At 44.6% G+C, this 10,950-nt stretch overlaps 2 protein-coding genes across 2 annotated transcripts; both read right to left on the bottom strand.

Annotated features, from left to right (window-relative positions):
- Nucleotides 1–422: 422 nt before the first annotated feature.
- On the bottom strand, nucleotides 423–1,503 carry LOC100194327 (Histone H2A). The gene is made up of 2 exons (NM_001139365.2): nucleotides 1,191–1,503; nucleotides 423–929 (listed from the first exon to the last, which is right to left on the bottom strand). Exons 1-2 carry the CDS (start codon nucleotides 1,377–1,379, stop codon nucleotides 711–713), a joined length of 408 nt encoding a protein of 135 aa, NP_001132837.1. The 5' UTR covers nucleotides 1,380–1,503; the 3' UTR covers nucleotides 423–710.
- Nucleotides 1,504–3,032: 1,529 nt separating this feature from the next.
- On the bottom strand, nucleotides 3,033–4,224 carry LOC100273666 (uncharacterized). The gene is made up of 2 exons (NM_001352806.1): nucleotides 3,931–4,224; nucleotides 3,033–3,490 (listed from the first exon to the last, which is right to left on the bottom strand). The coding sequence occupies exons 1-2, from the start codon at nucleotides 4,117–4,119 to the stop codon at nucleotides 3,272–3,274; spliced, it is 408 nt and encodes a 135-aa protein (NP_001339735.1). The 5' UTR covers nucleotides 4,120–4,224; the 3' UTR covers nucleotides 3,033–3,271.
- Nucleotides 4,225–10,950: the final 6,726 nt, after the last annotated feature.

Here is a 10,950-nt window from a genome sequence, read left to right as displayed (position 1 = left end):
ATTCATGCTGTTGCTGCAGAGTAGTTCAGGCCTTAACCATAACCAAACATTCTTCGCGAATTGGAAGTCAATTATCAAAAATTTCCCCGACATAGCACTGTTTCAAGTTCTCCAGGTAATTCAAATCTCGAGAAAAACTCAGAACTGCCCGCTTAAAACTTCATTGCGCAGCATGAAACTTGCACTAGATCGTCATCCATTGACCCTTAGAACTTGAAGAACACATGCAACAATCCAACAGCTTCCTTTCATGTCACAGTACACTTTTATGTGGAACCACTACTTAGATTACTGAACTTTTGCTGCAGTCCTAAAATTCACGTCTGAATTTGGCAAGGACCGAATGATCGCGAGTCCGCATGCGCAGCAATCACCACTTGTTGAGTCCTCAAATCCCCATAACAGAAGGCGTCATATTCTTGCATTCAATCTCAGAAATAAATTCCAAAACAACACAGCGCAACATTTCGAAATGATCCAGACACACGAAATGCAAATTGGGACACTATGATTGATGAACCAGTCATTCAAAGGATGCACCTTTTATAGCAACAAATACAGAACTTAATCCTTAGCAAGCACAAGAGTAACTTAGTTTAGCAGTGTTACAGCAACCCACATACCCAGCTACAACGAACACCTAACGTACTACACAGACACAAGTTGATACGGCAGCATCCTGGGACGTGCCACCAGGCGTAGTCAAGGACTTAGTCCTCGTCACCAGCCGCAGCCTTGGCGCTGCCGCCGCCGGCCTTCTTCGGGAGAAGCAGGTTATGGATGTTGGGCATGACACCACCGCTAGCGATGGTCACCGTGCCCAGCAAGCGGGAGAGCTCTTCGTCGTTGCGGACGGCGAGCTGGATGTGGCGCGGTACGATGCGGGTCTTCTTGTTGTCACGTGCCGCATTGCCGGCCAGCTCAAGAACCTGCACGAACGAACACGGAGAAAGCCCCCAATTATTGAATCAGAATCCTTACTGGTTCAACAGAAAATAGCAAATCAACCAACGATAGGTTTAGATCTTCAGCCAAAATCCGCCTGGTGTTCTACTTCAATTCAGTAATTTCAGCAATTAACACCCATTTTATATAAAAAGAAAAAGGAAACCCCAGCAGCCAAATTTTCAATGCTCAAAACAAAAATAAAAGAATTAGCCAATAGCCACAAAATCGGAAGCCTTCTTTACCTCAGCAGCAAGATACTCGAGCACGGCAGCGAGGTAGACAGGGGCGCCGGCGCCGACTCTCTCGGCATACTTGCCGGCCTTGAGGAACCTGGCGATCCTTCCCACGGGGAACTGGAGGCCAGCCTTGGAGCTCCTGGACGTGGCCTTCTTGGCGGCGCCTGAGCCGATCGCCTTACCTCTCCCCGCCATGGCTACCTTCGTTAGGGAAAGAGCAGAGGGAATCCGGAGCGAGAAGCGGGTGCGGAAGAGGGGAGAAAGCCAAACCGCGGTGAGCTGTGGTGGTAGGACGGACAGAGGACGGGTTTGTAATCAGGACTATGAAAGCGGTGGGTAGTTGTGTTATATAGCTACGATAGCCAATGGGACAGGAGGACGCGGATCGGTGACGTGGCAGGATGGGGAATGCGGTAGGGCAACGATCCTGACCGTCCAATGTTACTTGGAGAGAGAGTGACGTGCGGTGCGGTGAAGGTTGGTTTTGTTTTGCCGCGACACCGTTTCGTCCGGATTGTGGGTCGCACATAAATTGCCAGTGGGCCTCCGAGACTTTTTTTTCCCATAGCAGCGGTCACCGCCGAACGCACCCACCTCACTCTGGCGACGATTTGTGTTCATCATTTCCCCCCGCAACAGCTATAATGTTAACGTTTTGTACAGCGAACCACCATATTTGGAGACGCGCCTGCCGGCCTCCTAGTCTTGATTTCCGTGGGCAGCATAGTTTGTTAATTAAGAAAAAATAGTAACTGATAATTAATAGGTATGACAAATAATATTTTATTGTTATAGTGCCATATAACAGGAGATTTAGGAAACCACTCTAGAAATTAAAGATATAGAAAAAGAGATTGCTAACATGATTTTTTATTTAAAATCTAACTCAACCCAAAAACAACCCAAAGCTAAAAAAACTCGATATGACACACCCAACAAAGAGGTACGCACCAATCTGGGTTCAATCATTCATTCCACAAATATATAATATTTCATTTCACAACACTAATGTTGTATACTTCTAGTAAACACAAATTCATAAAACCAACACTAGTAATCAAATATTAAATAAACAATATAAATATATAGCCATACATAAATTTAATTACATGGAACATGCACATATGTCTATATATATGTTATAACTACGAGAGAACAAAACTAGAATAGGTGAGGCGTCACTGATAACTAGATAAAGTGCTTGTCATTGAGAGTTGACTCGTCAGAGAACCGAGCTAGAAGACCGATTCATCTGCTAAAATAATAAAACAAGCCAAGCCATTAACAAGTTAAGTCGTACGAGTAATTGAGCCATAAAGATTTTGTTGAACCCTGATACAGTAATCGAGCCATGAGGATTTTGTTCAACATAAAGACAAAACAACACGACAAACTACAGTCCAAGACTTACTAATTGATGTTTGTAATTGACATTCAAAAATCCAATTTGATACAGATTAAACGTTAACCAGCGGAATCGAGTAAACAAGTCTTTTTATACCTATTACACCATGTCTAGCAGTTCACCTGTTTGGTCAATCAAAACATTTTTTTACACTGCATATTGCATGAGTGTGGTTTTAATGTGTACGAATTAGCTTTACACTCAAACAGAGCCGTTTGCCCGGGCGTCGGCCTCAGAATTTGTCATTTCTTGCGGGCATTTCGGCGGCTGATTCCTAAGAAACTGTTGTGTGCTAAATTGTCGATCAATTTGTTCCAATTATCGGTGAAAACACAGTTGAAACGAGCTTGTTACCTCAAAAGTAAATGAGGTACACACTGAAATCGGAGCAGCAACAGATAGCTAATTCTGAACAGAAATTGAAATAAAACGCATCAGAATTGTTCAAACTTTAACGTCCTTCCATTTCTTTTCAAACGATCAAATCAACTGGCGTACGTCCCAGAGTTGCATAACCCAAAAACCTTAGCCGTATTCACATCTGATTCAACGAACTTAGGGAACCAAGAAAGGAACTATTGTCATTCCCAAACACATCGAACTCTCTCAAAGACATGGCGACTAACTGCGTGCTAAACCTAGGAAACAAGACGGTAGCGAATGCCTTCTCCAGTGGGCAGCTTCAGTTGTCATCGTCATCGACGGTGGAAGCCTTGGACGAGCCAGCCTTCTTGGGGAGGAGGTGCTGGTGGATGTTGGGCATAACGCCGCCGCTCGCGATGGTGGCACCACCAAGCAGCTTGGTCAGCTCCTCGTCGTTGCGCACGGCGAGCTGGATGTGACGCGGCACGATGCGGGTCTTCTTGTTATCCCTCGCTGCGTTCCCAGCAAGCTCCAGGACCTGTTGAAGCATCGAATAAAAACGAAAAGGTAGGTCAGATGAAATTGCTTCTGGCGCTTGGGGTTTCGCGGGATAAAAGGCGAAGCCGAGACAGAATGCTACAGGCAAAAATAGTAAAGAGGCATTTAGCTCATGTTTCTAGAACGTTTGATGTACAAAATTACTGATGACAGCTTAATTATAGGACTCCTAGATAGATTTACTATTCTAGCAAATAATCAAGAGGAATTGTTTTGGTCACCAATAAAGCAAAAGTGCAGATAATGCCGGCGACAAATCCTTTGAAATCACTTTATAATTATGCAACAAATCAACGAGACTATTCGATTCAGATCTAGGAGCTGTCGCACCGCAGACGGAGCAACAACCAGATAGGACGGCAGCGACAGGGACCCGAAGCGAACCCCACAGTTAAGGCGAAATGGAAACGGGGCACGAACCTCAGCGGCGAGGTACTCGAGGACAGCTGCGAGGTAGACAGGGGCGCCGGCGCCCACGCGCTCGGCGTACTTGCCGGCCTTGAGGAACCGAGCGATCCTGCCGACGGGAAACTGCAGCCCAGCCTTGGAGCTCCTTGACGTTGCCTTCTTCGCGGCACCAGCGCCAATCGCCTTGCCACGGCCCGCCATTGCTTCTCACGACAGGACGATAGGGCGGCTTTGCGCTGGTGGGGATGAGGCGAGAGGGATTTGGTTGAACCGGGAGGCGGGGTACGGGTCGCGGGAGAGGCGAATGCGTCTCCTGTGGGAGGGCGAGAATATATAAAGGCGAGGGTCCGCAGCGAACAGCCAATGGGAATCGACCACACGGATCGTGGGTGGGGAGCCGTAGAATGCGTTCTGGTGGACGGCGGATGCGTGGGGTGGGCGAGGGGCGCTGGTCCGCGATCCGGAACCGGCGGGAGGCGGTGGAGGTCGCGCGTGAGAGTTTTCGTTTCGTTTTGTGCGGTTCCGGATCGGTGACGTGACACTCCATCTGGGATCGTGTGTTACCGCTCCTCGTGAGTGACATTGACAATGGAGTAACTATTCCTTCGTATTACTAATTTTTGTGAGAATTACTTCATTGTTTATTCTATTAAGCCTTTTATGGTAGTATAAGACTTTCATGATCCAAATTAAATAATGGTCATACAACAAGAGCTCAACAACTTCAAAGTAAAAAGTCTGGTATCACGTCCAAAGCAAAACGTTGTGGCAACCAATTGGTTGTTGTACAGCAAACGAGATGAGTACGGGGTGGTAACAATAAATAAGATCAACCTTGTGTCAAAAGGTTATGTCAAAGTCGTAGTTTTGGATTCTTAGGAGACCTTTGCTCGTGCATCTAGACTAGAGTCTATTCGAATTTTATTAGCCTATATTGCTGACCATTACTCTAAGTTATATCAAATGGACGTAAAGAGTGCATTTCTCAACGGACCAATTAAGAAGGAAGTGTACATGGAACAACCCCTGGATTCGAGGATGACTGGTACCCGATCGTTTGTATAAGTTTTCTAAGGCGCTCTGTGAAGTTAAGCAAACCCCAAGAGCGTGGTATGAATGACTTGGAGATTTTTTTTATTTCTAATGCTTTCAAGATCAAGAAAGTTGATTCTACTGTTTTCACTAAGACATATAATGATGTTTTGTTTATATGCCAAATATATGTCGATGGCATGATAGTTGGTTCTGCTAACCAAAAGTCTTGTGAGGAGTTTAATAGGGTGATGATGCAAAAGTTCGAGATATATATTATGGAGGAGCTGACACACTATGTTTCCTTCATATAGTGGTTTTGGTAGGAGTAGAGTTGGGCGCCATGCATCTCATGTTGTCTCTCATGCGCCTAAGGATAGGAATGCATCTCATGGACCTTCTACTGTATTCCATACTTTTGATGCATCATATGTAGTTTATTACAAGAATAATAGAATTGTTGCCACATATGTGGGATCGAAATGCAAGAAAGGAGCAAAACCAACCGAAGCCAGCTCTGGTCTGGTGCACCGGACTGTCCGGTGTGCCACTGGACAGTGTCCGGTGCACTAGGGTGAATCAACTCGAACTCGCCACCTTCGGGTTTCTGGAAATGCCACTCCGCTATAATTCACCGGACTGTCCGGTGTGCCAGCGGTGCAACGGCTACAGCGCAACGGTTGACTCCAACGGAAACCTGTAAAAGCGCTACAGTGCGCGTAGAGTCAGAGCAGGCGCCAGAAGGCGCATCGGACTGTGAACAGTGACTGTCTGGTGGCCCCATCTGTCAGAGCTCCAATTGTCGAACCCCAACGGTCCGCTGACGTGGCTGGCGCACCGGACAGTGTCCGGTGCGTCCATCGACAGCAGCCCCTCCCAACGACCACTTTGGTGGTTGGGGCTATAAATACCCCCCAACCACCACACTTCAAGGCATCCAAGTTTTTAGCCATTGCATTCAATACAAGAGCTCTAGACTTCACTCCAAGACACAAATAAGAGATCAAATCCTCTCCCAAGTCCGGAATCACTCCAAACAAATAGTGACTAGTGAGAGAGAGATATTTATGTTCATTTGAGTTCTTGTCGCTTGGATCGCTTTTCTTCTTTCCCATTCTTGTTCTCAACACCTTTGTAATCAAAGCAGGAGACACCAATTGTGTGGTGATCCTTGTGGGGACTAAGTGTCCCAATTGATTGAGGAGAAAATCTCACTCGGTCTAGGTGACCGTTTGAGAGAGGGAAAGGGTTGAAAGAGACTCGGTCTTTGTGACCACCTCAACGGGGAGTAGGTTTGCAAGAATCGAACCTCGGTAAAACAAATCACCGTGTCATCCGCTTTATTTCCTTGTGATTTGTTTTCGCCCTCTCTTTCGGACTCGACTTTTTTTTCTAACGCTAACCTCGGCTTGTAGATTGTGTTTAAAGTTTATAAATTTCAGATTTGCCTATTCAACCCCCCTCTAGGTGACTTTCAATTGGTATCAGAGCCCGATACTTCATTAAAGCCTAACCGCTCAAAGTGATGTCGGGAGATCACGCCAAGAAGGAGATGGTGACCGACGAGAAGCCCGCCATAAGCCACGAGAAAGCTCCATCAGGGGAGTCCGGCAACAAGAAGAGGGAGGAATCACCTCCCCGTGACAAGTCACACTGGAGTGGCGACAAGAAGAAAATGAAGAAAGTGGTCTACTACGAGACCGATTCTTCGTCGCCTTCCACCTCCGGCTCTGACACGTCGTCCGTCACTTCTAAGCGCCATGAGCGCAAGAAGTTTAGTAAGATCCCCTTACGCTATCCTCGCATTTCCAAACGCACTCCTTTACTTTCTGTCCCACTAGGCAAACCACCGGTTTTTGACAGTGAAGATTATTGTATGTGGAGTGATAAAATGAGGCATCATCTAACCTCACTCCATGCTAGCATTTGGGACATTGTTGAGTTTGAAGCGCAGGAACCATCCATGGGAGATGAAGGCTATGACTCGGACGAGGTAGCCCAAATCCGTCACTGCAACTCCCAAGCCACTACTATACTCCTCGCCTCTCTAAGTCGAGAGGAGTATAATAAGGTGCAAGGGTTGAAGAGTGCCAAAGAGATTTGGGGCGTACTCAAGACCGCGCACGAAGGAGATGAGGTGACTAAGATCACCAAGCGAGAAACGATCGAGGGGGAGCTCGGTCGATTTATGCTCAACCAAGGAGAGGAGCCACAAGCCATGTACAACCGGCTCAAGACCTTGGTGAACCAAGTGCGCAACCTTGGGAGCACAAAATGGGATGACCATGAAATGGTCAAGGTTATTCTAAGATCACTCGTTTTTCTTAACCCTATTCAAGTTCAATTAATTCGTGGTGATCCTAGATACAAGCTAATGTCTCCCAAGGAAGTTATAGGAAAGTTTGGGAGCTTTGAATTGATGATAAAAGGCTTCAAACAAATCATCGAGCGAGGTGCCACCTCCACACCCGAGGTGCAACCCGTCGCATTCAAAGCGACGGAGGAAAAAGAAGAGTCTATATCAAGTAGGCTCCCCATCGACACCTCCAAGCTCGACAATGAAAAAGATGGCGCTAATAATCAAAAGCTTTCGCCAAATCCTCAAACAAAGGAAGGGGAAAGACTACAAACCCCGTTCCAAGAAGGTTTGCTACAAGTGTGGTAAGCCCGGTCATTTTATTGCCAAATGTCCATTATCTAGTGACAGTGACAGGGGCGATGACAAGAAGGGAAAGAGGAGAGAAAAGAAGAGATACTACAAGAAGAAGGGCGGCGATGCCCATGTATGCTGGGAGTGGGACTCCGATGAGAGCTCCACCGACTCCTCCTCCGATGAGGACGCCGCAAACATCGCCGTCAACAAGGGTCTCCTCTTCCCCAATGTCGGCCACAAATGCTTCATAGCAAAGGACGACAAAAAGAAGGTAAAATCTAGAGCCTCCATTAAATATGCAACATCTAGTGATGAGGATAACTCTAGTGATGATGAAGATAATTTGCTTGCCCTTTTTGCCAACCTAAACATGCAACAAAAAGAAAAATTAAATGAATTGATAGGTGCTATTCATGAGAAGGATGAACTCCTGGATAGCCAAGAGGACTTCCTTATTAAGGAAAATAAGAAGCATGTTAAGGTTAAAAATACTTATGCTCAGGAAGTAGAAAAATGTGAAAATTTAACTAGTGAGCTAAGCACTTGCCATGATACTATTTCCAACCTTAGAAATAAGAATGCTAAATTAATTGCTAAGGATGAGAAATTAAATATTTGTGATGATTCTCTTGTCAAACTTAAAAATGATAATGCTAATTTGATTGCTAAGATTGACAAGTTGAATGAATCAATTGCTAGCCTTAAGATAGAAAATGATAAATTGGTTACTAGGGCTAAGAATTTAAATGTTTGCAATGATATTGTTTCAAATCTTATAAATGAAAATGTCATGTTGCATGCTAAGATTGATGAATTAAATGTTTGCAAACCCTCTACATCCACCATTGAGCATGTTACTATTTGTACTAGATGTAGAGACATTAATGTTGATGCTATCCATGATCACCTAGCTTTAATTAAACAACAAAATGATCACATAGCTCAACTTAGTGCTAAAATTAATGAGCATGACTTAGAAAATAAAAATTTTAAATTTGCTAGAAGCATGCTCTATAATGGGAGACGCCCTCGGATTAAGGATGGCATTGGCTTCCAACAAGGAGACAATGTCAAGCTTAAAACCCCTAAAAGATTGTCTAATTTTGTTAAGGGTAAGGCTCCCATGGCTCAAGATAACGAGGGTTACATTCTATATCCTGCTGGTTATCCCGAGCACAAAATTAGGAGAATTCATTCTAGGAAGTCTCACTCTGGCTCTCATCATGCTTTTATGTATAAGAGCGAGGCATCTAGTTCTAGGCAATCCACTCATGTTAAATTGCCTAAAAACAAATCTCCTATTGCATCAAATGAACATAATGTTTAATTTAAAACTCTTGATGCTTCTTATGTGCTCACTAACAAATCAGGCAAAGTAGTTGCCAAATATGTTGGGGGCAAACACAAGGGCTCCAAGACTTGTGTTTGGGTACCCAAGGTGCTTGTTTCTAATGTGAAAGGACCCAAGACCGTTTGGGTACATAAGAACAAGGCCTAAACTTGTTTTGTAGGTTTATGCATCTGGGGGCTCAAGTTGGATAATTGATAGCGGGTGCACAAACCACATGACTGGGGAGAAAAGGATGTTCTCCTCCTACGAGAAAAATGATGATCCCCAAAGAGCTATCACATTTGGGGATGGAAATCAAGGTTTGGTCAAAGGACTTGGTAAAATTGCTATATCACCTAACCATTCTATTTCCAATGTTTTTCTTGTAGATTCTTTAGATTACAACTTGCTTCCAGTTTCTCAATTATGCAAAATGGGCTACAATTGTCTTTTTACGGATATAGGTGTTACTGTCTTTAGAAGAAGTGATGATTCAGTAGCATTTAAGGGAGTACTCGAGTGTCAGCTATAATTAGTTGATTTTAATAGAGCTGAACTCGATACTTGTTTAATTGCTAAGACTAATATGGGTTGGCTCTAGCATCGTCGACTAGCCCATGTTGGGATGAAGAATCTTTACAAGCTTCTAAAGGGAGAACACATTTTGGGACTAACCAATGTTCATTTTGAGAAAGACAGGGTTTGTAGCGCATGTCAAGCAGGAAAGCAAGTTGGTGCCCATCATCCACACAAGAACATCATGACGACCGACAGGCCGCTTGAACTACTCCACATGGATCTATTCGACCCGATAGCTTACATAAGCATCGGCGGGAGTAAGTATTGTCTTGTAATTGTGGATGACTATTCTCGCTTCACTTGGGTGTTCTTTTGCAGGAAAAATCTCAAACCCAAGAGAACTTAAAGGGATTATCGAGACGGGCTCAGAATGAGTTCGGCTTAAGGATCAAAAAGATTAGAAGCGACAATGGGACGGAGTTCAAGACCTCTCAAATCGAAGGCTTTCTTGAGGACGAGGGCATCAAGCATGAGTTCTCTTCTCCCTACACACCACAACAAAATGGTGTAGTGGAGAGGAAGAATAGAACTCTACTTGACATGGCGAGGACCATGCTTGATGAGTACAAGACTTCGGACCAGTTTTGGGTGGAAGCAATCAACACCGCTTGCTACGCCATCAACCGTCTCTATCTTCACCGAATCCTCAAGAAGACATCCTATGAACTCCTCACCGGTAAAAAGCCCAATGTTTCATATTTTAGAGTCTTTGGTAGCAAATGTTTTATTCTTGTTAAAAGAGGTAGAAAATCTAAATTTGCTCCTAAAGCTGTAGAAGGCTTTTTACTTGGTTATGACTCAAACACAAGGGCATATAGAGTCTTTAACAAGTTCACTGGACTAGTTGAAGTCTCTTGTGACATTGTGTTTGATGAGACTAACGGCTCTCAAGTATAGCAAGTTGATCTTGATGAGCTAGATGATGAAGAGGCCTAGTGCGTCGCGCTAAGGAACATGTCCATTGGGGATGTGTGTCCTAAGGAATCCAAAGAGCCTCCACAAGCACAAGATCAACCTTCATCTTCCATGCAAGCATCTCCACCAACCCAAGATGAGGATTAAGCTCAAGATGATGAAAATGAAGATCAAGAAGAGCCACCTCAAGAGGAGGACAATGATCAAGGGGGAGATGCTAATGATCAAGACAAGGAAGATGATCAAGGTCCAAGACCGCCACACCCAAGAGTCCACCAAGCGATACAACGAGATCACCCCGTGAACTCCATCCTCGGCGATATTCATAAGGGGGTAACCACTCAATCTCGTGTCGTTCATTTTTGTGAACATTACTCGTTTGTGTCTTCTATTGAGCCATACAGGGTGGAAGACACATTAAGGGATTCGGATTGGGTGTTGGCAATGCAAGAGGAACTCAACAACTTCACGAGGAATAAGGTATGGCATCTTGTTCCACGTTCTAATCAAAATGTTGTAGGAA

The sequence above is a fragment of the Zea mays genome, chromosome 2, assembly GCF_902167145.1.
Source record: "Zea mays cultivar B73 chromosome 2, Zm-B73-REFERENCE-NAM-5.0, whole genome shotgun sequence".
NCBI lineage: Eukaryota > Viridiplantae > Streptophyta > Magnoliopsida > Poales > Poaceae > Zea > Zea mays.
This window is presented reverse-complemented; position numbering and strand designations above follow the sequence as displayed.

Excerpts from the sequence above, each read along its gene's own strand:
- LOC100194327 (NM_001139365.2), bottom strand. The coding sequence starts at position 1,379 with ATGGCGGGGAGAGGTAAGGCGATCGGCTCAGGCGCCGCCAAGAAGGCC. Across the intron at positions 930-1,190 it reads TCGAGTATCTTGCTGCTGAG|GTTCTTGAGCTGGCCGGCAA; the intron begins GTAAAGAAGGCT and ends TCGTTCGTGCAG.
- LOC100273666 (NM_001352806.1), bottom strand. The coding sequence starts at position 4,119 with ATGGCGGGCCGTGGCAAGGCGATTGGCGCTGGTGCCGCGAAGAAGGCA. Across the intron at positions 3,491-3,930 it reads TCGAGTACCTCGCCGCTGAG|GTCCTGGAGCTTGCTGGGAA; the intron begins GTTCGTGCCCCG and ends ATGCTTCAACAG.